Here is a 27,313-nt window from a genome sequence, read left to right as displayed (position 1 = left end):
TCTCCATCATGTCAAGTTTTTTGAACTACATGATCCCCGTTTTCTTAAAAAATATGAAAAATACTGTACTTAACAGATATGTGCTTGTTTTATAAAAATGTACAAATATTGACATACAATGAAGTATGAAAGAAACAGGCATGACTGCAATGTTTATTTAACACTTATGTTTTTACAAAGGATATGGCCACTGTAATTATAATTGTGTGCAGGAAGAAACCTTTGTCACATGCACACTTCAAGCACAGTGAAATTCATCCTCTGCATTAACCCATCTGAAGCAGTGAAAACACACACACACACACCCAGAGCAGCGGGCAGCCACACCAGAGCGCTCCGGGGAGCAGTCAGGGGTTCGGTACCTCGCTCAAGGGCACCTCAGCCCAAGGCCGCCCCATGTTAACCTAACTGCATGTCTTTGGACTGTGGGGGAAACCGGAGCACCCAGAGCAAACCCACGCAGACACGGGGAGAACATGCAAACTCCATATAGAAAGGCCCCACGCCAGGTTCGAACCCGGAAGCTTCTTGATGTGAGGCAACCGTGCTAACCACTACACACCGTGCCGCCTGTGCAAGTAGCTAAGGTAAAAATTTGTGTTTATAGCTCTTTCTGGAGTGTTCAACTTTGAGGACTATCACGTTTGATGCTCCAACAATAGTCAGCCATCATACGTACATCCCATCTACCCTGATAACATTCTTCCATAACCTTCAAATAGTCTTACTACAGTGGAATTTCGCTTATCTGGAGGGTAAACTGTAGAGAAAAAAAACTTGACGTGCTAGAAAAATAAAAAACTGACTGCAATTTTGGAATCGGCATGCCAATTTTAGTTTTAATCAGCATAAAAATCTAACTCAAACAGAATATTTTTTTTCAAATTGTTCCCCAGTGGGGGGCGCGGCACGGTGGTGTAGTGGTTAGCGCTGTCGCCTCACAGCAAGAAGGTCCGGGTTCGAGCCCCGTGGCCGGCGAGGGCCTTTCTGTGCGGAGTTTGCATGTTCTCCCCGTGTCCGCGTGGGTTTCCTCCGGGTGCTCCAGTTTCCCCCACAGTCCAAAGACATGCAGGTTAGGTTAACTGGTGACTCTAAATTGAGCGTAGGTGTGAATGTGAGTGTGAATGGTTGTCTGTGTCTGTGTCAGCCCTGTGATGACCTGGCGACTTGTCCAGGGTGTACCCCGCCTTTCGCCCGTAGACAGCTGGGATAGGCTCCAGCTTGCCTGCGACCCTGTAGAAGGATAAAGCGGCTAGAGATGATGAGATGAGATGTTCCCCCAGTGTTATCAAACCAAACCGAATCAATCTGTCCCATCAGCCCAGGAACTCTGGGCGGCCATTTTAAACGAGATCAGAATCATGACTCTGTTACGAGATTGAAAATGATGGCAGTTCTAACATCCCACCATGTAGGCGATGAGAAACTGACTTGAGTATAACTAAAATCAGCCTCATACGGCTGTGTAGGGCGTGGCTCGTTCGTTTTATGAATCCCTTCATAAAACCTAGCGTATAGGTACAGAAATAACTACAGGCTCAGTAATAAAAGCAGATGAGTAAAGAACATAAGGATTAAAAATAAATAAGACAAACGAATCCAGAAATCTTTACTATCGAATCGGGACGTATTCACACCTGGCGTTAAAATCCAATCACAAGTCTCCAGTGAACACTCGGGATTGGATTTTGTACATCAGGAGAAAGGAACAGAGTCGAGAACGTTTCATCCATCAGTCCTCCACTGTATTTATTACATCATCTAGCAGAAACGTGTCGCGAATCCTCCCCCTGTACAGGCTGTTTAAAAGCGCTCCGATCACAAATGTGTAAAAGTACTGGACGTGAGACGAGTCCTCGATGGACATCCCTTTTATCCCTTCGAGATCTCCACCACAGTCTTGTAACAGTTACATAAGTGCAAACGACACAGCTGATTAAAAACCACAAATGGTCATGTGGTGCCCCAGATCTTCGCTGAACGTGGTTTAAATGATCGGATCACATCTGAGACACACTGGACTGCGTTCACATCTGTACTTGTGACAAGATTATTCAAGACACATGTTTACACTTTCTACAGCACTGGTCCTGCTAATCTGGATTAAAGTGAATGAAATAAGTGTTTCATTCTCTGTATATAAAGGAATACAGGAATATAGTGTACAAATATACAGGGGGGGAAAACCCACAACAGTCGAAAGAAAGAAAGAAAGAAAGAAAGAAAGAAAGAAAGAAAGAAGAAAGAAGAGAAAGAAAGAAAGAAAGAAAGAAAGAAGAAAAGAAAGAAAGAAAGAAAGAAGAAAGAAAGAAAGAAAGAAAGAAAGAAAGAAAGAAAGAAGAAAGAAAGAAAGAAAGAAAAGAAGAAGAAAGAAAGAAAGAAAGAAGAAAGAAAAGAAAGAAAGAAGAGAAAGAACGAAAGAAGAAAGAAAGAAAGAAAGAAAGAAAGAAAGAAAGAAAGAAAGAAAGAAAGAAAGAAAGAAAGAAAGAAAGAAAGAAAGAAAGAAAGAAAGAAAGAAAGAAAGAAGAAAGAAAGAAAGAAAGAAGAAGAAAGAAAGAAAGAAAGAAAGAAAGAAAGAAAGAAAGAAAGAAAGAAAGAAAGAAAAGAAAGAAAGAAAGAAAGAAGAAAGAAAGAAAGAAAGAAAGAAAGAAAGAAAGAAAGAAAGAAGAGAAGAAAGAAAGAAAGAGAAAGAAAGAAAGAAAGAAAGAAAGAAAGAAAGAAGAAGAAAGAAGAGAAAGAAAGAAGGAAGGAAGGAAAGAAAGAAAGAAGGAAAGAAAGAAAGAAGGAAAGAAAGAAAGAAGGAAAGAAAGAAAGAAGGAAAGAAAGAAGAGTGTACGTGATTGGGTCCATGAACAGCTCTTCAGTGATTGTGTGTGTTGTCCAGGCGAGTCACGCCCCAGCTGCACTCCATCACACTCGAGTCCACTCTTGGCGTGAGGAGATCAGGGGGCTTTTACGTAAGCTCCACGCTAAGCAGATTGCGATTGTTTCCAGTACGTGTGCTGAATCGCTCCGCTGTGTAACGTTTTGTAATTCGTAATCTTACGCCAATTAAGGACACCATAACAGCCCATCTTTTTTTTTTTAAATCACCTGGTTATTTACTCATTTACGCATTTTTATTTCAAATGCATGAGAACAGCTTCAGCTCTTCTCCATGTGAAGCAACTCTGAATGCTTACGGTTTCATTATCACGCCACGTTAGAAAGGTATTTTTCTTGGAGTCACCTGAAGAATGACTCATCAATCCGAGAGTCACGACTGGCTCTTTGGAAAATCTCGGAAAATTTTCTGCTGATGAATCAATTTTTTTTTTTTTGCAACACAACAATCCAGAAGCAGAAATACAAGCACAAGATATGGCTATTTTTTCTCCTTTTTTTGCGCTCGTGTACTTTTCCAGGCCTTTCCTCTCCCTCCATGTTGAGCAATCTGTACAGGATTAGCGCTCCAGCCCCTGGGACATTTTCTCTGGCACTACCGTGTGGTTATAACGATCCAGAACACAGCACAAAAGGGGTTTCATCACACGCTCTGCACAAAATCATCCTGGAGCTCGAACGCAGAGAGACGGCAAACAATGACCTCAACGCACCAGCAAGTGAAGCTCCAGCGGTGCGAATAAAATCAAAATAAAATAAAGAACAGGTTGTGAGAAGACAGACCGGAGAACAGGCTGAAGTGTGAGCTGACAATCATGAAATTTAGCAACACAAATACAAACCAGGGCTCGGTGAAATTATATAAAACCCATCATCACGATAAATTACTTCATGATACACCTCTAGGAGATACGAGACTGTCTGGAAAAACTATTATAACCTCGGGCCGCTGTCTCGAATCACCAAGATTCATTAAACTGTGAAATTCTTAGGTTTGTTTTAAGTGCTATTTGTTTGAAATAAAAGTGCATCAAAACGCCAAATAATACACTTTACAATTTCACCAGCAGATTTAAATGTTATGACACCAACCAGTGTATTACAGGGTTTTTTCTAGAAAAATTTAGTATGAGGGCGCTCACCATGGCAAGGGAGCGGGGGGGGGTGTACCCCCCCCGCCATGCAAAGCCTTTGAAAAATGCTCCAATGGGACATTCTGAGGCTATCTGAGAGGGAAATTGTAATAAATTGTCTGTCAACATTGAAAAAGAAAGAAGTAATCTTCTTCTGCCCCGGACAGTCTTTGGCTTTCTTCCGCTTCGTGCCGCGGGATGACATCTTTAAATGCCAAGTGTCAACAAAAACAACTCGCGAACTACTTCTGTCAAAAGCTCCCACGGCCGTGGGTGAAAGGTCATTCAGTCTCGAGAAATCTCGCTCTACAAGTCAGCTGACCTTGTATGTAACCCAGGTCAAATCTCGCTGAGAGCAGACGCGACAAGTAAACAACATGGCGCCTCAGTCTGGAAAACGCCAATTCAGATTGTTTTTGCACCGTCTGGCAGTGTATCTACGATGATTGGAATATTTTTGGAGCAATTATAACGTATTTGATGATCAGACACACTGTCACGTAGTGTTGCTGGGATGTTTTCACGGAGTCGGTAAGGGGGCGCACGCCGAGAGTAAGATGGCGCAGCGCCCCTGTTCCCCCGTTTAGACGAAAGCCTGTATTACAGAAATCTATTCCAGTATCGTGACGCGATATATTCGTCATATCATCCAGACTTAATCAAAACTAGCCAAACATCGTAGCATGTGTTCCCTTCACATAGCATTGTTTAAGAGTTTATATTCCCCAAGATAAAATTCATCCTCATTAAGAAAAGAACTGCATTTTGCATTTCATACTCAAGAGTCTATTTATTGAGCAACATTAATACGTTTATGGGGGGAGGGGGGGGCACATAAAATGTATTCGCTGAACAGAATTGGGATAAAACCAGAAGAGAAGAAAAAAAAGCTGCTGCTGGAGGTGGGGGAATAGATCTGGGGTGAGTTTCCCAAACGCATCACAGCACAAAGAGCATTGTTAAATGGTAGAGCAAGCAGCACAATGAACACTCTCTACTAGTTAAGATGCTCTTAGAATTTAAGACGCTTTTAGAAAACCCACCCATGATTTTTGAGCAACTTCTATCCATTATCCCTCTGCCCGTGTGTCTGTCTCTCTCTCTCTCTACCCCCACCTTTCTACCTGCCTCTGTCTGTCTCTGTGTCTATCTCTCTACCTGTCTCCCCCCTCTCTCTTTGCCCCTCTCTCTCTCTCTCTCTCTCTCAGATCTTTCCATGGAGTGCTTTAGTTAAAGTAATTTAAAAGCTTCGTAGTTTTTAAAGGCGGGGGGGGAAGGCGAGTATGTCTATCAGCTGATACTTCACATCTCAGCGTCCATATCAGACAAGAAAAAGTGGCATCGTGCCATCTCTAGAAACATTATAATTATTGATCAGGAATACGGCAACACACTACTGTGCAAAAGTCTTGCCCCCCCACAAACTTTGTTATTGATTTCTATTTTATGACTTCTACATTATCGAGTCAAAACCTTAGAAAAACATTTGCGTTCCAAACCTTTTGTTTTTCCCCAAGCACAAAATTAAATGTTACAGGAAGAAAAAAAAAAAAAAGTTTGTATCTGAGCAGCATATTCCATAAGAGAGCACGTTTCAGATTAAAAAAAGAAAAACAATGAAGGCTGCTGGGTTTTGGTGCAAAATGAAGACAAGTGTGACAGTCAAAGTGTCCAGAAGAACCGTGGCTGGTTCTGTAAGATGCTCAGTAAAACCTACAGATCATTTCCGAATAAAACTGCCTCACTGGACCTGAGACTACAGGGTGCTTTTTTTTTTTTTTTTTTTTTTAAATCAAACGGTCGTCTCACACCAAATATTAACCTTGTTATATTCATTTATTATGGTTTACTGATTACTGTTTATAGTATTTCATGTTGAAATATTTCATTATTTTTAAACCATTTTTGCTCTACAGCATTTCTTCACACGTGTACAGAAGACAGTGACGGTGTGAAATAAGTGATTAAACAATGACACATGACGCCTTTGTTCTTGGTCCAGATCTCCAGAACACGATGCACTTGTTCAGCCGAGGCGTGGTTTAGGTATGAAGAAGTTTACTCTTGGTTTTGTGATGAAGCGACATGTACGAGTCAAATGAAAACCTTCAAAGTACAACAAAAATTGACTAATTTTCCCATCGAGGAATCCAGATGCTGGTTAAATGCTGGAACAAAATGGAGAAGATGCTTTTAAATAAATAAATAAATAAATAAAATGTCTCCTCCCCACACCACTTAATAATAAGACACAACAAAATAAAAATAAAAAATCAATTCTTCCCCCCACACCACTTATTTATAATAAGACACCACAAAATAATAAAAATAAAGTCGTCTGATTCACTCATGAACGAGCATATAAGGAAATCTTACAGCCTCAAGTTCAACTCTGAGTAAACCTCGGCTTTATCTCAGACAGACGTCCTGACATAGTTTCTGACCGTGTGACACGCCATTATCTAGAAAATACGCACCAAAAGACATCAAGATTTGTGCTGTTTTATGAAACAGCACAAAGAAATGTCAAGACGTGCCAAATGACTCAAACTGCTTAATTCTCAGGTAGATTAACCTCGCAGCTCGAGCACAAAAACTAAAATACGCGGGGAAAGTGGTGCGGGTTTAATTCCAAAACACTGGAATTAAGTGTTTTGGAAGTGTGAAGTGACTGCAGTCGAAAGGAGCAGCTGGGAAAGGGAGAAAAAAGAAGAAAAAAAAACCACAACCTCCGTCTGATGATATCGGAGACGATGGTATGACCTCATTTACGGCGTACGAGAACCAACACTCGCTCATCGGACAAACCTTTAACGGTTCTACCAAAAGAACAGTTTCAGAGAGGGGTGCGAGAACGACTCTGAGATTACAGTTCTTTATAAAGGCAGAGTTAAAATTAGTTAGAAGACTCGTGTCATTTTTATCCTGTTTGAGGTGTGCAGTTTATGGAAAATCAAAGCACTGCTTAAAACATTTGACAGCTTAAAACCATAAACATTACAACGTTGCACGCATTACAACATGCATTTAAATTCAGTCCATCCCATAATATTCTATCCACAGTCACTGGAGCAATCATGCACTCTGATTGGCTACTCTACTACTAGGCTATCAGCTCATATACTGTACTGTTAGTAGAGAAAAACAAAATGGCCGAGCTTGTTGCTGAACCAACCGAGGACGAAATAAAAAATACTCGAAAATAAAACCTAAAAGCAACAGAATGTGGAATAAAATATTTGATGGTAAGAACTAGGGGTGGGCAAAAATATCAATTCGGCGATATATCGCGATACTTTGTCTTCCGATTCAATATCGATACTCAATTTGAATATCGATATTTTTTCAAATAATAAATCATGTTTCAGACGGGTTGTAAATCCAGTACGACTTCCACACCTCCGCTCTGCAAGATGTCGCTGTGCCGCTACCTCACTGCAAGGCACTCTTCGTCTTCTCTTTTTTTCCCGGTGGTTGCAGTGAGGGAAAAAAACAAGCAAGCATGGCTGTTAACGTAAACCTAGAGACGCCGCCGAACTTTAAGGCAGATGTTTGGAGGCACTTTGGATTCCAAAGGAAAGGAGAAAAAAAAAAAAAAACAGTGAGCTGGACAAAGAGTACGCACTTTGCAAAACCTGTTTCGCTCCAATTAGATATTCAATTTCTACTGCAGGTGACATAATCAGCTCTCAGAGGAGCTGTCTCACCTCTGAGGCCCAAAAAAAAAGTGCGCGTGTTTCCGGTTACGTAGATTTCAAAACTAGGGTCGGTAGGCAGGCTTTTTTTTTTTTTTTTTTTTTCCAAGATGGCTGCCATAACCTATATTTAGACAGGAATAATTTCCCAAAATATAATGAATTTCTTTGCAGGTCACCTGAGTTACCACCTTCTGATGAATCTGATGCAGCATGAGACACCTTTAAACATGAATTTCTCTGTAAATATAACAGCTCAATACACCATGAGAGAGAGAGAGAGAGAGAGAGAGAGAGAGAGAGAGAGAGAGAGAGAGAAAGAGCAGCCCCTCCCCCCTCTGCTCCCTGAGTGGAGCTCGTCGCCTTGGTAACGGTGCAGGGAAAAAACAATATAACAAGCAAAGAGCGCTTTTTCTCAGAGTTCCCTCTCCTCAAACAACGCTGATTTACACGGAAACGGAAGGAGCTATTCACAAAATTCTTTCACATTGAGCGCTACAAGGCTCCCATGAACACATTAATGTAATTTTTTTTGTCCCTAGTGTAAAAAATGTGGACACTAGAGTGAGTTAAAAACAAGTGACTTTTCTGATTTTGCAGTAAAAGCGCTGCCACGTTTATAATGGGAGTCTATGGGAGAGCGCGCCTGTCCTCTCCTTACTTTCAGGCTTCTCATTCAAAAACTGTAAATCCTATCGCTCAGGGAGACACTTGTCTTGATTCACACAATGTGTGACTACAACTTTTGAGAAAGTTGTGTGTGTAGAGTGAAAATTGTGGCTGAGAAAACAGTTTAAATGAGAAAGTTACAGCTTTTTTTTTTCCAAGCTGCCTCCACTCTAAACTCCTGAGCTCCGCTGGTGTGTAACGCCATAGACACCCATTATAAAGTCTGAATTTCTCCAGATGTGCTCATGGTGTTTGAGCTGTGACTGATCAAAAAGTATAGAACCTAGCAAAAAAGTTGAATGCCAGATCCACACAGGAGAATTTTGTCTCCGTTTTAAAGTTTGAATCATGTCTCTAGGTGAAAGACAAAATAAGCGTCATCTCTGCTTCTGTTCCCTCCGACGGCCCCGACACACTACTGCCTCCGCCGAGTGCGCGCGCACACCGCATGTCGGGGCCGCGGATGAGTTACTCTCCCTTGATCAACGAAGTCGGCGGGGAATTTGTGGTTATTATCGGCACAAACAGTGCGAATCACAACTTAAATGAGTGCGGTTCAGTTTGACATTATTGTCAGTCCGTTAGATAAACATTTAATGTTATTAAAATTGAAAATTAATATTTAGAGCCTGTGGGCTACAAAAATAAGTCATTAAAGTAGCCGACTGGACTTAATTGTGTAGTCGGCTGTATAGCCGGCGCTTGTGGAAAGCCCTGATTTTCCCAGTGAGTGACAAAAACTTCCGGTTCACGCGGTTGGGTTATATGTAAAAGTCGTGACTGGGAAAAAAAACGAAAAAAAAAGTTTAGGGTTGGGTGGTACGGATTAGGGTCGGTCGGGTAACCGGAAAAACACTTTTTTTTTTTTTTTTGGCCTGAGCATGCTGTCCAGTTGCTCTTCCTGAAGAAGAATATGCAGTTTTGAAATGTGTGCTCACAGTACAGGTTTGGATTAAACTTTACACAAGTACTAAGCACAAGTTAAATGTTCTCAGGTATATGTTCTCAAGTTTACAAAGAACAAATTGATATTAGTGTTAGCACTGAAATGTATGTGCAGTCTGCAGTGCAAGTTTTAAGTTTTCATAAAACAATTTGATTCTGCTTGTTCAGCAGCACTGATGTGTCCATGCTTACAGAAAAGTTGAGAATACTAGCACAGAACTGGGAATTTTCTGTATGTTGTAGTGAAGCAACGCTTGGTTTTGCCAGCAGTGGAATAGAGACAAATATATGTCTGGCAAGAGTGTGTAGTTATGTATGTGAAATGTAATTTTACAGTGGTCAATAAATTCTGATTTTCTTCAGTGACACAGATATCGTGATGTGGTTGAAATTTCTTGCAATATATCGATTATTGCTGAATCGCTGTACCGTGATATCATTATCGTGGGCAAAATATTGCCATCGTATCGTGAGGTATCTGGTGATACCCAGCCCTAGTAAGAACGTCTCTTTTTATTTTGCAATAATTATAGCATTTTTCACAAATCGCTCCTGTCATTTCGCCAGTTTGTTTACACTCTAAGCGGAAAGTTTGAATTTGCAAAAAAAAAAAAAAGTTTAAAAATGCACCATTTCTCAAAATCCAGTGAATGCGGAGAGAATAAAACAGTTATTCCATTCAATCTTGTCATACATGGATTATAGCCCACTCGGTGCTACGCGCCTCGTCGGCTATCAGCTCACGTACGACTCGATTTCATGGAATAACTTAAATATAGACTTCAGACTAAAAGCAACAATTGCAAGATAAAAATAAAGAAAAACTAATCTGCCACACTCACTCGAATGCTTCACACGAGAGCTCGGAGTATCGCCTGGGATCTGATACTGACTTCTTTAGAAGCTGTTTAAAAGGTTTCATGTGTGTGGGCCCCATTTCCTATGACTCACTTTCAACTGGTGATCTCAGGACTTTAAAAAAGACTGCTCGCTGAGATACTTGGCATAACCAGCGAGATAAATACTGCGTCTTGGCCAAATAAACAAAACACTGCTTTCATACGCAAATCACTCACTTATTAACATGATAAACCGTTAGCATATTCTTAACGACACCATCAGATCAGAACGATAAGAGAGTTGGGTGTGCGCGTACGCGTAACGGCCAGGAAAACCTTGTGGGCCTTTAACAGAATGAGCATCATCACATCACAACAGGGATGAGGAACGACTTGCAAATTAAGTCATTATAATTAAAACATTCAAAAAAAAAAAAACAGCCTTTTCTTTGACATGTTGATCTATATTCACTTTGGTCAACACCTTCCTATATTACCCACAACCTTGTGCTGATAGTGATACTGTCGGATTCAGCCTTCACTTCATCTCCAAGAGTGTGCTGCAGCAGCACTTTAGTACCAGATCTCTCACCTTCACATCTGTACAGTCCTTAAACTTAAAAAATAAGCCTCAAATTGCATTCAGTCATCACACTCACTCTCTCATTGAGCACTAAATAGCCGAGTCAAACTTCTACCACAGTGTGTCGCCGCACTGCATTCTGGGACGTAGCGTCCGACATTTGCACCGACGTCTAAAACTACCTTCAACGGATCTCTCATTAATATGGTGTTTAAACTTCACCGGGAAATAAAAAGTGAACAAGATTTACAAAAAAGCTGCTTTTTTAAATTTTTTTTAAAAAAATGGTACTAACGACAAAATCTGATTAACACTCAAGTTCACTAAAGATCGTTGAACAACTTTTCCTCTGATTAAACATCACCGTAACTTCCCCACCCGTTTTCGATAAAAACGAGGTGTTTAGTGGCGATGCTTCCCCGAGCTTTGGAAATTATTCCCAAACCCATCTGCGACGATTCGCCACTTAGTTTACCGATGAAAACATCACCGCCAAATTTCAATGCATGCATTGAAATTCTTTCACCATATTTTTGGCCATTCACAAGGCAGAGACGCACCAAAACAACTCGCAAAGCTCATAGAACATTCGCCATGCATCACACGATTGGTGGACCGGTGGCAATGCTAACAATTTATCATCACATGCGCACAAACCCATTGCAAGCTCTATGTAGTGTCACCATAAGCTAACATCAGTGCAATGAACAGCTGCTAACATCCCACAGCCCATCACAAGTATTTCAGTACAAACACATTTAACGTGTTTCAAGACAGAGTTTACGGGTTGTTTGAATAATGGTCTACACACGAGAACCGAGTCAGATAGAGAAACGCAACACAAACTTTAAAGAGCTCCAGCAGAGGAACAGGAACTGGGTGATCTCACACTACAACACCTAAACCATTATACATCACATATTATATAGACACGAGTGTTTTACTGGGAAATACGCCGCTCGTATTTTTCACACGAGATCCATCTGGGACATGGAGAACCAAAACCGAGACACAAACCTCTATATGTCACTTGTGATGAAATCGAGGAATTTTGATAAATTTGGGGACTTTGTTTGTGAATGTGTCAATATAATAAAGAAAATCACACATTGGCTTGAAGATATGAAGTTTAGGCCAAAAAAAAAAAAGAGTGTGTTTCAGGTAACATGAAATACTAAAATAAGGTTGGTAGGTAGGAAAAAGGTTTTTTTTTCTTAATTTTTTTTATTTTGTTCGAAAAAATTAACACAAGTAAACATCTTACAAAATAGTATTTTGGCACAGAATCCTTTATACCACACATATAAGTGTTTTAAATCTTTAAACGAATAAAAAAAAAATATCGCAAGAGTTCAAGTTATGATCTACGGAAGCGTATTGCTGCCACACAAAAAAAATTGGCTTAGAATCAAGTAATTACGGGGCGTCATGGCTCAGGTGGCTAAGGCGCCATACCATAAATCCGGGGACCCGGGTTCGATTCCGACCCGAGGTCATTTCCCGATCCCTCCCTGTCTCTCTCTCCCACTCATTTCCTGTCCTGTCTCTACACTGTCCTATCCAATAAAGGTGAAAAAAAGCCCAAAAAATATCTTTAAAAAAAAAAAAGAATCAAGTAATTATGTGAAAAGATATTGTTAACAAAGTTATCACGTTTTTACAATATATTTATCATGTAATAACATCACGTAATTTCATGATACGAAATTATCACGTTATTTCATGATATTTTCATGTAATAACATGAAAACACCTTATCAAGAAATAACGTGAAAATAACGTCCTAGGCTCGGCTACTTCCATTAAAAGCAGACGGCCTCGCCTAGCCTACTGTAGAACTTGGGTCGAGCAAAAACGCCGAGCAAAAACATGGCCGAATCCTGAATGACTCCTATTTGTATAAATAGGGGACTGCATAGGCGGCAAAATGTAGTGTTTTTCCCTGCCATGGAAGTGCACTTGTATACTGAAGAGGAAGCAATTTGCATTACAGCCTTGAACGAGGATTCAAAATGGCGGCTCGGCTCAGTTTTGCCTTCCTCCTTCAGTATACAAGTGCGCTTCCATGTTTATGCAGGAGGGCTGATAGAAGTGGCGAAACATTTTACTTTTTATCGTTTCTTTCACAACTTGATTGCTTTGAAACAAAAAATTATGACAAACTAACGCCACTTACACTAAAATATCGAGGGAAATTTGTAATAAAAACTTTACGGTCGGCAATTTCGCCGCCGAAATTCTCGGTCAGTCGGGTTACCGGAAACACACTATTTTTTAAATTTGGCCTGATCTTCTCGTGTTGAAAAACTCACATTTTTCATACGAAATACATCACGGATCTGAGTGACATATTTAAATAATATTGGCTGGCTTTTTTTTCGTGGTCTATCAGATATATTCCATTCAGCTAGCATGATACTGAATGAGTCGAAGACGAGTAGCTGAATGGAATATATCTGATATACCACGAAAAAAAAGCCAGCCAATATTATTACTTCACCCGGGATGGAGTCCACCAGGGGGCCAGGGATTGTTTTGGGTGGGGGTTCTTTCTTTGTTAGCAACATTACAGGAAAACTGCTGGACCAACCTTCATGAAACTTTCAGGATAGATGGGCACTGGTCTCAAATAGAACCTCCAACATTTTGAGGGTCATCTGGTCAAGGTCACCAAAAAGGTCAAAATCTTTTTTTTTTGCGATATCTTCCTTCTGGTTTGATTGGTCTTTCTCACACACACTGACTTTATTGTTCTGACTGTAATGCTATCTTTCACAAACAATTCTGATTCAAAATCTGAGAGATATTAGGTATAAAATCATCATCAACACATGGGTATAAAATAAATGCTGCCGAGCAAGGTTTGTCTTGCCTGGCAACACTTACCATAATACATAGACATTCCTTTCAGGTGTTCGACGTGTCTGTCTCTTTCAAAATTCTCTCAAAATCTTCCGTATTTAAACGACGCAAACCTGGCGGCCATGTTTGTTTACAAATTGTCACAATCACTCGCTAGCTCAGAAGTTTTACATCTCTGACGTGTGACGTCACATTGTCTTGACAACCATGCTATATCGTAAACCATATTCAACGCTCATTCTCCGTTGGGTAGAGTGACTCAATACACGTAGGATAAGCGATATGCTAACAATATTGCATGCTATCAAACCAAATGAATGAAACCAGCTAGAAGGGAATAGAGCACATTTTTATTCCATCAAAAAATGTGTAATAATTCCTGATATTTCACTCCAATGACGTCACTCCTAGTGTTTTCCCACTGACTAGACACGTGTGGTCAAAATGACAAACTGGTTCAAAATGAAAGTTCTTTTCATTAACTTGCGCATTTTTTTGTGAATGCGTCCATATATAATATAAAGAAGGTTACACAATGGCACGAAGATGCGAAGTTTATCTTCTCATGTTGAAAATATTTTCACCAAAGATTAACTTCTCTTCGCACAACAGTGTCACATCCTCCATGTGTAACTGATCACAACACACCGAGATATCTTTCACATCAGTAGCTTTAAAAGTAGTATGTTCAAATTAGCCGCTCCGTTTTTGATGTTCGTTTAGTTTTGTAGACGTTACAAACACCACATAAGTGACATTATTGTTATTGAAATTGACGCGTTATCCTTGATGACAAGGTCAAAAAGTTACTTTTAAATGAAACAGGACTGCTTTGTTGAGGAAACATATCTCCTAAAACAATGTACTGTGGAAATATTGCAATATGATATTTCTGTTCTCTCACCACACCCTTACGAAGAACCCATAAGGTGTATACATTTCCTAAGTGAGTATAGCGGTGTGGAAGAGGTGTCGAGCATATAGGAGATGTTTGTTGAGTTCTGGCGCCGCAAGCGACGCGAGCGTTGTGGAGTACATAGTTGATGTTTTAGCTCTGAAACAGTCTGTAAGAATCTATAAGGGGTGCGAGAGCGCCACGAGCGTTGTGGAGTTCATAGTTCAAGTTTTAGCTCTGTAACAGTCTATAAGAATCTATAAGGGGTGCAAGAGCACCGTGAGCACATAGTTGATGTTTTAGCTCTGTAACAGTCTATAAGAATCTATAAGGGGTGCAAGAGCGCCGTGAGCGTCTGCAAGAGCGCCGTGAGCGTCTGCAAGAGCGCCGTGAGCGTCTGCAAGAGCGCCGTGAGCGTCTGCAAGAGCGCCGTGAGCGTCTGCAAGAGCGCCGTGAGCGTCTGCAAGAGCGCCGTGAGCACATAGTTGGTGTTTTAGCTCTGTAATGCCGCTTTTCCACTACAAACGCGACTGAGTCGGGCTGAGCTGTGCCGTGCTGAGTTGGGCTGAGTCGAGCTGAGCGGGGCTGTTTGAGTTGCGTTTCGACTACAACCGCGCTGAACCGTGCTGGCTGGAAGTGGATGGACACATTGGGTGGAGTTAGCGAAAGTGGGTGGACGTCAGGTGATGTCGTTAGGCGGCGCAAACAGTGACATCAGTGAGCTTTTAAGCGGTAGTCTCACGACCCGAATAGTAAACAATAAACATGGACATGGAGTCGTTAGTGTTGCTGGTCTTGGTTCTGTGGCTTGTTGTCACCGACAACGCCAACAGATATTGGCAAGAGCGTATAGATGAGGCGAGGCGCATAAGGCTTCAGAAATTCTCGTAATTCGTAATTATTCTTCTTCCGGGTTTACGGTGTTTACAGATCCCAGCGTGCTCGCGGGGCGTGTGTGGGCATGTGAGGACACTCCCCCTCACCAATCAGTGCACAGGGGAGTGTCTGCTCACGCCCCCAGCCTCACTCGGCTCGCTTCAGCCCCACTCCAAAACGGTGCGAGTTTTAGGGGCTAAGCAGGGCTGAAGCGAGCCGAGTCGTGCTGTTTTTTGGTAGTCGAAACGCGAGCCGTGTCGGGCTGAAGTGAGCTGAAAAAGGGTAGTGGAAAAGGGCCATAACAGTCTATAAGAATCTATAAGGGGTGCAAGAGCGCCGTGAGCGTCTGCAAGAGCGCCGTGAGCGTCTGCAAGAGCGCCGTGAGCGTCTGCAAGAGCGCCGTGAGCGTCTGCAAGAGCGCCGTGAGCACATAGTTGATGTTTTAGCTCTGTAACAGTCTAAAAGAATCTATAAGGGGTGCAAGAGCGCCGTGAGCGTCTGCAAGAGCGCCGTGAGCGTCTGCAAGAGCGCCGTGAGCGTCTGCAAGAGCGCCGTGAGCGTCTGCAAGAGCGCCGTGAGCGTCTGCAAGAGCGCCGTGAGCACATAGTTGGTGTTTTAGCTCTGTAACAGTCTATAAGAATCTATAAGGGGTGCAAGACCGCCGTGATCATCTGCAAGAGTGCCGTGAGCACATAGTTGATGTTTTAGCTCTGTAACAGTCTATAAGAATCCATAAGGGGTGCAAGAGCGCCGTGAGCACATAGTTGGTGTTTTAGCTCTGTAACAGTCTATAAGAATCTATAAGGGGTGCAAGACCGCCGTGATCATCTGCAAGAGTGCCGTGAGCACATAGTTGATGTTTTAGCTCTGTAACAGTCTATAAGAATCCATAAGGGGTGCAAGAGCGCCGTGAGCACATAGTTGGTGTTTTAGCTCTGTAACAGTCTATAAGAATCTATAACAGGTGCAAGAGCGCCGTGAGCACATAGTTGATGTTTTAGCTCTGTAAGCATATAAGATTCTATAAGAGGAGTATAAGTGTTGGAGTATACAGGTGACGTTTGTTTACTTCTGTGGTCTGTAAGAGGTGTATAAGAGTCTATAAGTAACATGTTTACTATAAACCCTGTAACACCCTGGATCATTCCTGTAAAGTGTATTACATGTATAATTTTTTTTACTCTTATTAAAAACACCTTTATTTCCTCCTTGGTCTTATCCAACATCATGAATAATTCGTGACGTTTAAAAAAAAAAAAAAAAAAAAGTGTGATTTTTTCCCCCCTTAAACTGATTATTACACGTTTAAACTGTTAACCAGCTAACTGACAAACAAACAAACCATGTTAATCCCTAAAACTAACCAGCTAACCTTGCAAAACAAACAGGAAGGGTTAGTAAGAAGCTCGACCCGCTCGGGGACTCGAACACTGTCTGGTCTGGAGTTTGACCATAAAACATAAACCGTTCTGAATCGAATTAAAAAGAAATCGGATCGAATTAAACGGACAAATAGAAAACTAGGCGGGCAGGATGCTAGCTTTTGTTGTACATGACAACAATTTTGACATGTCAAGATAAAAACAAACATACGCAGACATATATAAATTAAAATACTTTAACAATAAAAACAATAATAATAAAAACTCACCTAAGTAAATGTCTCCAAAAGAGCCCGAGCCGATTTTCCTCCCGAGCCTGTATCTGTTCCCGACTCTCAATTCCATCGTAAAACAACAACAAAACTAAATTACAAAGCTAGCAAAATAGCTAGCTTTACCAAGAGAAAATAAAGGAGTGTGTGTAACTATATCGATAAAACTATGTTTAAAAAAATAAATACTCGAAGCCTATATCCTCTCTGTCTCTCTCTCTTCCGAGCTCGAGTCACTCTCCAGGCTTCACAGCTGTGCTAATGCTAATGCTAACGCTAAAGCTAATTCCCCTTCAATAATTACCCCAGCTTTTTCACCATTTGTTTTCTAACATTCCGAGCGTCGCACGATCACAATATCAAGCTCGACCTGAAGCCTGAAGTGTCAAATTTATGCTCCGGATATTTTCTTTTAAAAAAAGAAGCGTTTAAAAAAGGATGAAGACGGATTTACTTGACATAATAAACAGAGGAAAAAAATTATAGACATGTACACCGGAGCTCGCTCAGCTCCTCTTCCGCCCCACTTCCGCTGTTCTACCGTTTACAGCCCGTGTACGTCTGACGCCATTCAAGTGGACGTTGTCTGCGTGGCGACGTCACTTCCTGTAGCAACAGCAGGGGACGTAGAATGTGATTGGTTGGCTGTGAAATAAAGGGGATTTTTCCTTTTTAGGAAGGGGCGGGGTTTCTGAGGGAGCTTGACAGAACAACGACGACAAAAACAAAAGGATGCTCGGCTTCTTTTGTTCGCCTGAGCCAGTTCTGTCATGAAAATTCTCACTTTTTAAACAAAAATATTAGTTTATAAACTTTTAGAAACGCTTTTAACTCAAGCAAAAGATGTGTATTGGAATACCCTGTAGCCTATTTCTCAAATAAAGAATAAAAAAAGCACTGTTACTTAAAAAAAACAAACTGAAATGTTTTATTCCTCTTATACAACAGCAGTTAGCAAAATGCACTCCAAAAGACACTTTTTGATTTATTAACCAAAAAAAAAAAAAACCACACGTCATACTTTTTTAAATCCATTTTTAGTTACGGTTAATACTCTGGAACGTCCACAAAACGACCGAGTTCCCATTATCGCTTACGTTATAGTAACTAAACAGTAGTCCGCACTTCACCAGTCTTGATTTTTCCTCTCTGTTAAGTTTATTAAAACTAAATATATTGCAGCTTGTCGTGTCCTGTCATACCACATTTCAAGACACAACTAGGCTGAAATATTTGTCTTCACTCATAACATTTTTTAAATGTTAAAACTGGGTGTCGAAACAACCGAATAAAATAAATAGCCTCTAAGTAAGGGATGGAATATGCCAAGGTGTGCTGTTACAGGAAATTATTACACTTTTTCAATGGAATAAAAACATGTGTTCTATTCTCTTCGAGCGGGTTTCATTCATTTGGTTTGATAGCATGCAATATTGTTAGCATGTCGCTTATCCTACGTGTATTACGTTACTCTACCCAATGGAGAATGAGTGTTGAATATGGTTTAGGAGATTGCACGGTTGTCAAGACAACATGACACCACACGTCAGAGACGTAAAATTTCCACGCTAGCAAGCGACTGTGACAATTTGTGAACAAGCATGGCCGCCAGGTTTGCTTCTTTAAATACGGAAGAGTTTGAGAGAATTTTGAAAGAGAAAGATGCGTTGAACACCCAGAAGGAATGTGTATGTATTATTATAATAATAATAATAATAATAATAATAATATTGGCTGGCTTTTTTTCGTGGCCTATCAGATATATTCCATTCAGCTACTCATCATTGACTCATTCAATATCATGCTAGCTGAATGGAATATATCTGATATACCACTCAACGTCAACCAATATTATTTAAATAATCAACAACAGGTGGTGTGATTGAGCCTGACAAGATGGTCCTGAAGTGTTTTATTCCTCTTATACCACAGCAATTTGCCAAAAAATACACTTATTGATTGATCAATGACACACCATAACTTTTATCTGTTGTTGTTGTTGTTGTTGTTGTTGTTTTTTTGTTCGTTTTTGTTTTTTTAATGGCCTGAAGGTTAGAGAAGCAGCCTTGGGTCCAAAGGGTTGCCAGTTCGAATTCCTGGGACCAGCAGGAAAAATGTGAGGGGAGTTGAGTGAATGAACAGCACTTTCCCCTCCCTTTGTTTGTATCATGGCTGAAGTGCCCCTGAGCAAGGCACCTAACCCTAAACTGCTCCCCAGGTACTGTAGCATAGCTGCCCACTGCTCTGGGTGTGTGTGTGTGTGTGTGTGTGTGTGTGTGTGTGTGTGTGTGTGTGTGTGTGTGTGCTCATTGCTCACTTGTGTGTGTTCACTGCTTCAGATGGAGGAGGAATTTTGCTGTGCTTCAGTGTGCATGTGACAAAAATAAAGGCTTCTTCTTCTTTAGTTACATTTAACATCATGGAACATTCACAAAACAACTTAGCTCTTGTTACTTCTCATTAACTCACCAGCTCATGTCTATGTCATGTTACCAAGAAATGCAAAGGGGTCAATTTCTGTGACCTGAAGATTTTGTGACTGAATGGTACAAAGAACTGACACTGGAGACTCCTTCAATAAATTATTAACAAATAACAAGCCATAATATTATTAATTTTTGTTTTGGTCAAAGTTGTGGAACGTCTGCGAAACATACTAGGTTTCATACTAGCTGTATTTTCATTATATTATAGCAGATATCAGAAAGTTGTTACCTCATTAGCTCATTTTTTTTTCTCTCTTTTGAAGTTTGTCATGTCCTGTCATGAAAATTCTCAGTTTTCAAACAGCAGCCAGGTTGAATATTAGCATCTTCACTTAAATTATTATAGAAAAAAATAACATGAGCGCTTTCATGTAAAACTGTGATACGCAGCTGCACTACTGTCAGGGCTGCTATTACAGACAATTAATCAACACCTTCTGACTTGAATGCATCAGAATGGATCTTGAGAGATGGAATACATTGCCCATCTCTTGGCTTGGACGCGTGGCCCTCCTGAAAATGAATGTGTTACCCAGACTGCTTTACTCCATTCAGATGATTCCAATTCTCTTATCTCACAAAACCTTAAAAAGCCTGAAGAGTTGGTTTAGCTCCTTCATATGGGCTAAGAAAAAACCCCGTCTTAGCTTAGCAACTCTATGCCTCCCCTCTTCAGAAGGTGGCCTTGACCTTCCTGACATTAGGAAATACCAGCTCAGTGCACACCTTCGCTACATCACTGATTGGATGCGCAATGATCCTAAGTCCATATGGTTGGATATAGAGAGTTCCATGTCTAAACTACCTCTCTCAAATTTGTTATTTATAAAAAAATCCTTGAGCTCTGTGTGTCATAATCCAGTCACTACCCACACCGTTAAGGCCTGGCAGGTAGTTAGAAGGTTAGAGGGCAGACATAAACTCACTTCTGTGTTTACGCCAATATGTGGCAACATAGATTTTTCACCAGGTGTAACTGACCCTGTCTTTCAAATCTGGAGTACTAAAGGGATCTCCAGGTTACGTGATCTTTTTGTTGGTCCCACGATGATGTCCTTTGATCAGTTGAGAGTTAAGTTTGATATTCCAAAACGGGACTTTTTTTGTTACCTTCAATTACGCAATTTTATTAAAAAAGATACAACACTTCTCTCTGACCAAAGTAGTTCTTGCATTGAGCGACATGTATTTTCGCTTCAGATGGGGCATTGCATTGGTTTCTTTTATAGACTTCTTAAGGAATATGTCAATAAAGGTACCTTACATCTTAAGCTGAAATGGGAAAGTGAACTTGGTCTGGAGATTACAGATGAGGAATGGGACGAGGCGTGGGAAATGTGAGATCTCTAAGTATCTGTAACAAAGTTAAAGCCATTCAGCTTAAAATCTTACATAGAGCACATATATCCCCCTCTCAACGTCATAAATTTAACAATACCCTTTCTCCTCATTGCCCCAAGTGTAAAACAGAGATTGGAAGTCTTACTCACTGCTTATGGTCATGTCGAAAGATTAAACATTTTTGGAGAATGGTGGAGAACGATGTGAATACGATTCTAGGTACATCACTAGATTTTGACCCACGTTGTATGCTGCTTGGTATTTCAAACTGCTTTATCAGCAACAAGTATAAGGGGAAGTTATATAGAATGTTAACTTTTTGTGCTAGAAAATGTATTTTGTTAAATTGGATATCTGATAACCCCCCTTCAAGGACACAATGGCATAATGTTATAATACAGTATATATCCTTGGACTATTTGACGTGTAAACTGCATGAGAAGGACAATATCTTCCGCAGAATATGGCAACCATTCTTGTCCTTCATAGGAATAAACATTGAAACCATTTTGATAAGAGGATTTATGTAAAAGATAAGAGGAGTTGTATTTAATCTCCCTTTTCCTTTCTCTCTTCAATTTTTCAATTTGTATTCAATGTTTAATATTTAATTTCATATTCCCTTTTCTTATTTTTATCATGTTTTATTCCATGCCATCCAAGAACTAATGGGCCTGCTGTCTGCCTGTATATATGTTTGTATGTTTAAGTATATGTGAGCCGAGTCTTGTTCTGTATGTTTTTGTAAAATTCAATAAAAAAATAATGAGTAAAAAAAAAAACACCTTCTGACCAATCAGATTTGAGAATTCAACAGCGCTTAGATATAATAGAAGATAACCGATCTATCTATCTATCTATCTATCTATCTTACAAAAGAAACATAGAGAACTGTAAGGTATTTTGGAGCCATCCCAAATAACACCTCTATTGTATAGAAGCTTTAAGCTGCTCGTGTTACAGAGGAAAAGGGCTCACGGTGAGTGTTTGTTAGGGTGTGCCCCATGCAAAACCATTGTGTTAAATCTAGTTCATACTGGTTCAACCTGTCAGAAATGCAGCACATCCTGGTGTCAGTGTGGAAGCAGCTTCTGGAATAATAAATGGGTCAGTAATGCACACACTTTCCACATGCAGCCCGATACAACCCTGAGCATGGTGCAGGACTAAAAGGAAAACTTTTCTAGCAGGAAATGTTCAAAATTCAAATAAAATGAAAGACAACATGAACACAGAATTGTGTAAAATAGAAACACATATATTTAACCTAAAATATTTATAATAGTCTATAATTAGCTGAAGCTATAAGTTATGAAACTGTGAATCTAGATAAATACAGCCACACCCAGCAAAACCCATGCACACACACTGCCTCGACGCAACATGACTGACACGTTGGTAAAAAGACACTTCCTTGTCCTGACAGGTTGGATATGTATGTAGAAGTGAGGAGTTTCGCAAGTTCTCTGAGTGTTCTTCCAGGATCTCTGGTGTCCTCCCATGTCCTAAACACAAGCCAGTACATGAAATGTGACTCTAAATTACCCCCAAGATGTGAATATGTGTGTGAATGTGTGTGTGTGTGTGTGTGTGTGTGTGTAGTGCCCTGAGATGGACTGGCTTCCCGTCCCTGGTGTATTTCCATCTCATGCCCTATGTTCCGGGGATAAGCTCCAGATCTATTGCCATAAAGCATTTACTGAAGATGAATGAATAAATGAATGAATGAAGATAAAGGCCACATGACCCTCTTACCCATAACACCTTGCGTATCAACCTCTTATCTTTGGTAGACGAGACAGAACTTTGACCAAGGTTAAGTTCAGGAACAGTTTTTGTCTAATCAGCGAACTGTATTTCAAGCATTGAGGCGTCCTGTCAGTTTGGAAGGATTCATTTGGACATTTTATATCACTCTGCTCTCATGAGACGCCTAAGCTTGGACGAAGGAAATTTTTGGCCTTCGTTGTTATATTTTAACATTCATAACATATTAAATGTATTTTACCTGAGATTTAAAATGGTAGTGTTATCTCATGGACAATGCTATTGCTCTTCTATGAGAAATTCATTATTATTATTATTATTATTATTATTATTATTATCTAATCCGGCTGACAGGTGATGAGTTTATGCCATCATGTGTTGTCCATCATTCGTCGTCCGTTTGGCGTCATCCACATTTCACAAAAATTGCTTCTTCTCTCTCAATTCTTCACCGATTTTTATTCTTTTTGGCAGGAAGGTCGGTCTGCCTGGGGTGCATATGGCTTCTACCCAAATTTGCATAATTGCAAGTAATGATGAAGATATGGAGTAATTAATCAATCCCTAACGAGCAGTTTCCACACAAATCACTTCTCCCTCGATCCTTCAGTGATTTTTATTCTTTTTGGCAGGAAGGTAAGGGTACCTAGGGTGCATAGAACTTCTACCCAGATTTGCTTAATTACAATTATTAATGAAGTTATAGACTAATTAAGCCTTAATGAGCAGTTCAACAAACAAAAATCGCTTCTTCGCGGTCAATTCCTCACCATTTTGGATTCTTTCTGGCAAATAGGTCGGTATTCCTAGGGTGGATATCGCTTCTATATATAGCTTGTAGATAGTGTATATAGCTTGCAATATTTATTGGCCCACTTTAGATTGTTCCTTCTGGACTAGACGGGGCCAGAGTGAGCTACGCTGTCATTGATGGTCTCGTTATTTTACAGCTGATCCTTCTCCTACACTTTTCTTTATCTAACTAAACAGATATTGGGGTGGCTTATCTATTGGGGCAGGTTAGGCAGAGCCCCAACACATACAGTATATCAGCTGCTCAACAAACCATCATCTCCATAAAGTCCTCATTCACAACTCTATACCGTACATGTTTAATTCTGATAAAATTCATTTACATTACAGGCATCTAGCAGACGCTCTTATCTCCAGCGAAGTACAACATACCCAGAGCAGTTGGGCGTTAGGTGCCTTGTTCAAGGGCACTTCAGCCATTCCTGCTGGTCCAGGGACTCAAACCAGCAACCTTTTAGTCTCAAAGCTGCTTCTCTAACCTTTAGGCCATGGCCTTCCCTTCTATTGACATACTGTACTAATTACCTCTTTTAATAAAAAAAAACAAAATAAAACAAAACACACACCCTATTACTATTTGACAGATGGTCTAGTGGTTAAGGTATTGGGTTAAGAATCAGAAGGGTCTGAGTTTAAATCCTGGTTCAGTATGAAAAAAGATCTGTTAAAAAAATGCTGATTACAGACAAGAGGAAATACTAGGTAGGTGTTGACAGAGAGGAAGTGGATGGAAGAAAGAGAGATAAAAGAAGTGATGGAAAAATCCTTTTCAAGAATCTTAGATAATCCAATATTTTTTTTTTACCTTGGTTGGAAATTATAAACTAGGTTGTTAAAACCTTTTAACCCAGGTCAAAAAAAAAAAAAAAATCACCGAGGTTGAAATTTTTTGACCTGTAACAAACGAGTTATACAAAGGAATGGGAATATAACTCTCTCGTCTCTTGTTTCATTTTTTCTTTTCTTTTCTTTTTTTTTGTTCCTATTGCCTTGTCTCCTCTTACACTTAATGAAGTGCTGACCAACGCTGTCACGTGTCAGCAATGAATCCTGAACGTCAAATTCAAAACTAGGCCTTTGCTCATCACTGCAGGGAGGAATTACTCTGTGTCAGCAGCGATGATGTGCTGAAATGACTCACATCACAAGCAGATTGCTCCCATGCATGAAAACTCGGTGTGATAATCAAGTAATTGCCCAGACGTTAAACAGGGAAGAGCGATCATAATGATAATCACCTCAATTTCCCCATCACCCGGACAACGAGGTCAACATGGCTGACGTGTCTGCAGGTCAGATTTGTCAATGACAAGCAGTGGACAGGTTTGTTGATGTGGGTGTGACTTGAAAATGAAACACAGAGAGATGAAAGATGAGCAAAAGCAACTTCCAGTGTGATTCAGGTTAACAGTTATATTGTTTAAAAAAAAGTTTCCTCTAGAAAGGATTCTTAGGCTCCGAAAACAGCTCATTACACTATACAGTACTTTATAGTCATGCTGTAATGACTAGAAACTGTAAAATAGAGCCTACCTTTTGCTTAGTTTGATAATATTGGCCTTCTGTCTCGACACTAGCGCTGAAACCATTATCTGTATTTTGGGTGCAAAGATTTTCATCCACCATGTTCTCAAAGTTAAAAATGAAGTGTGAAAGTGTGGGTGTATCTTACAGCAAGACAACAATCTAAACCACACCGCCAAACCAACAAAGAAGGGACTCAAAAAAAATGAAAAGTTTGAAAAGAACCACAACTCTCTCTCTCTCTTTAAACCTAATCTAAAAAAGGGCAATGTATCTGACAAACGTACACGACTGTGCAAAAGTCTTATACAGACTTTGTTATAGATTTCTATTTTATGACTTCTGCATTATCGAGTAAAAACATTACAAAAACATTTTAGAGTTCCAAACGTTCATTTTTGCCCCCAGCACAAAATTAAATGTTGCAGAAAAAAAGTTTGTCTCTGAGCAGCATATTCCATAAAAAAAAAGCACTTTTCAGATGAAAAAAGAAAACATAATGAAGGCTGCTGGGTTCTGGTGCAAAATGAAGAAGCGAGTGTCCAGAAGAACTGTGGCTGGTTCTGCAAGATGCTCAGTAAAACCTACAGCTTATTTCCTTATCAAACTGCACTCACTTGGCCCTGAGACTACTATCATTTTTAAAGCAAAGGGTCGTCTCACACCAAATACCGACGTTGTTTCATGTATTATGGCTTACTGATTACTGCTAAAAGTATTTTTTAATGTTGAAACATTTCATTTAATTATTTTTAACCTCCTAGGGCTTAGCGGTCACATGCGTGGACAGCACTTTTTAGAAATTCGGAACAAGAATCCACATACGTGGACATACTTTTTCTCTAAAAGTACATCTTATCAAAAGATGATGCTTAGTTTTTATTCTAATCAGGTTCTAATAAGCCCAAATAGCAAAGAGAAATAAAAAATGCATGTAAAAAAACAGCTTGGGCCTTAGGAGGTTAAAGCCATTTTTTGGTCGACAGCATTTCATTACACATGCCTCAGACTTTTGTGCAGCGCTGTATACAGAGAGAGAAAAGCTGTGAGCTGAAAACCGACAAGGAAAAAACCTCCCAAGTGTGATTTTATTTTCTTTCAGATTAATCCATATCTTAACATTACCTTTCAACCATTTTGTTTGCTGTACTAATAAAGGAATGACTCGGAAACCTAATGAACGAATGAAATGTCTTACTGCTGTAAATTACATTTCTTTGAATTATTTATTTTTCTAGTCAACTCTATGCATCTGTAGGAATGCAAATTGATGTAAAACGATACAGTTATATACTGTACATAACGCATAGAATAAAAATAGAACAAAACTATAAATCAAGCATGTTATTATTCGGAAAATAAAAGCAGCAGGACATCACGACCATTAATCATCTCAATTCAAAAGTGTATTTTTTATTTTAATTTTTATAGCTCCTTTTAAATGTAATTTCAGGAAATTATACACAGTCTGCTTTTTTTCTTGAAATGTTCCAGTTTTAATTTCAGCCCTTTTGCTTGTTTTCATTTTCTAGGCTTTTAAGTTTCATTAAATGTCTCCTTTTAAAAGTAATTTAAGCAAAGTACACTATTTATGGCGGCACGGTGGTGTAGTGGTTAGCGCTGTCGCCTCACAGCAAGAAGGTCCTGGGTTCGAGCCCCGGGGCCGGCGAGGGCCTTTCTGTGCGGAGTTTGCATGTTCTCCCCGTGTCCGCGTGGGTTTCCTCCGGGTGCTCCGGTTTCCCCCACAGTCCAAAGACATGCAGGTTAGGTTAACTGGTGACTCTAAATTGACTGTAGGTGTGAATGTGAGTGTGAATGGTTGTCTGTGTCTATGTGTCAGCCCTGTGATGACCTGGCGACTTGTCCAGGGTGTACCCCGCCTTTCGCCCGTAGTCAGCTGGGATAGGCTCCAGCTTGCCTGCGACCCTGTAGAAGGATAAAGCGGCTAGAGATAATGAGATGAGATGAGACACTATTTATTTGCTTTTTCATTAAATATTGTCTTTTAAATTAACATTTACAGGAAAGTATGCAATTTCCTCTTTTTAAAAAAAGGAAATTATATATACACTTTTAAAACATAATTTCCTGAAATAGGAAAATACACAACTTCTAAGCTTTTGTTTTTAATTAAATGCCTAATTTTAAATCTGATTAAATTTTAAATTACACAATTTATACAAATTTTAAATTAAATATCTATTTTTCAAACATAATTTCACAAAGTAAACAATTTGTCATCTTTTTATTTTCATTAACTGTCTGTCCTTAAACGTGTCATTCCAGGAAATTACAGTTTGTTTTTAGGCGTGTTGTTTTTTGGGAACGCTGGAGGAGTTCCAGCCATC

The 27,313-nt window shown here is 39.9% G+C and overlaps 1 protein-coding gene across 2 annotated transcripts in view; it reads right to left on the bottom strand.

Moving 5' to 3' along the window:
* The window catches only part of csnk1da (casein kinase 1, delta a), a 59,773-nt gene extending 42,203 nt beyond the window's left edge, over positions 1-17,570 (bottom strand). For both annotated transcript variants that reach the window (XM_060902136.1, XM_060902137.1), the window contains exon 1: positions 17,032-17,570. In XM_060902136.1, the coding sequence (XP_060758119.1) occupies positions 17,032-17,107 (76 nt within the window). In that variant the 5' untranslated portion in view covers positions 17,108-17,570. The remainder of the gene's footprint in view (positions 1-17,031) is intronic.
* Positions 17,571-27,313: the final 9,743 nt, after the last annotated feature.

The sequence above is a fragment of the Neoarius graeffei genome, chromosome 20 (assembly GCF_027579695.1).
Source record: "Neoarius graeffei isolate fNeoGra1 chromosome 20, fNeoGra1.pri, whole genome shotgun sequence".
NCBI lineage: Eukaryota > Metazoa > Chordata > Actinopteri > Siluriformes > Ariidae > Neoarius > Neoarius graeffei.
This window is presented reverse-complemented; position numbering and strand designations above follow the sequence as displayed.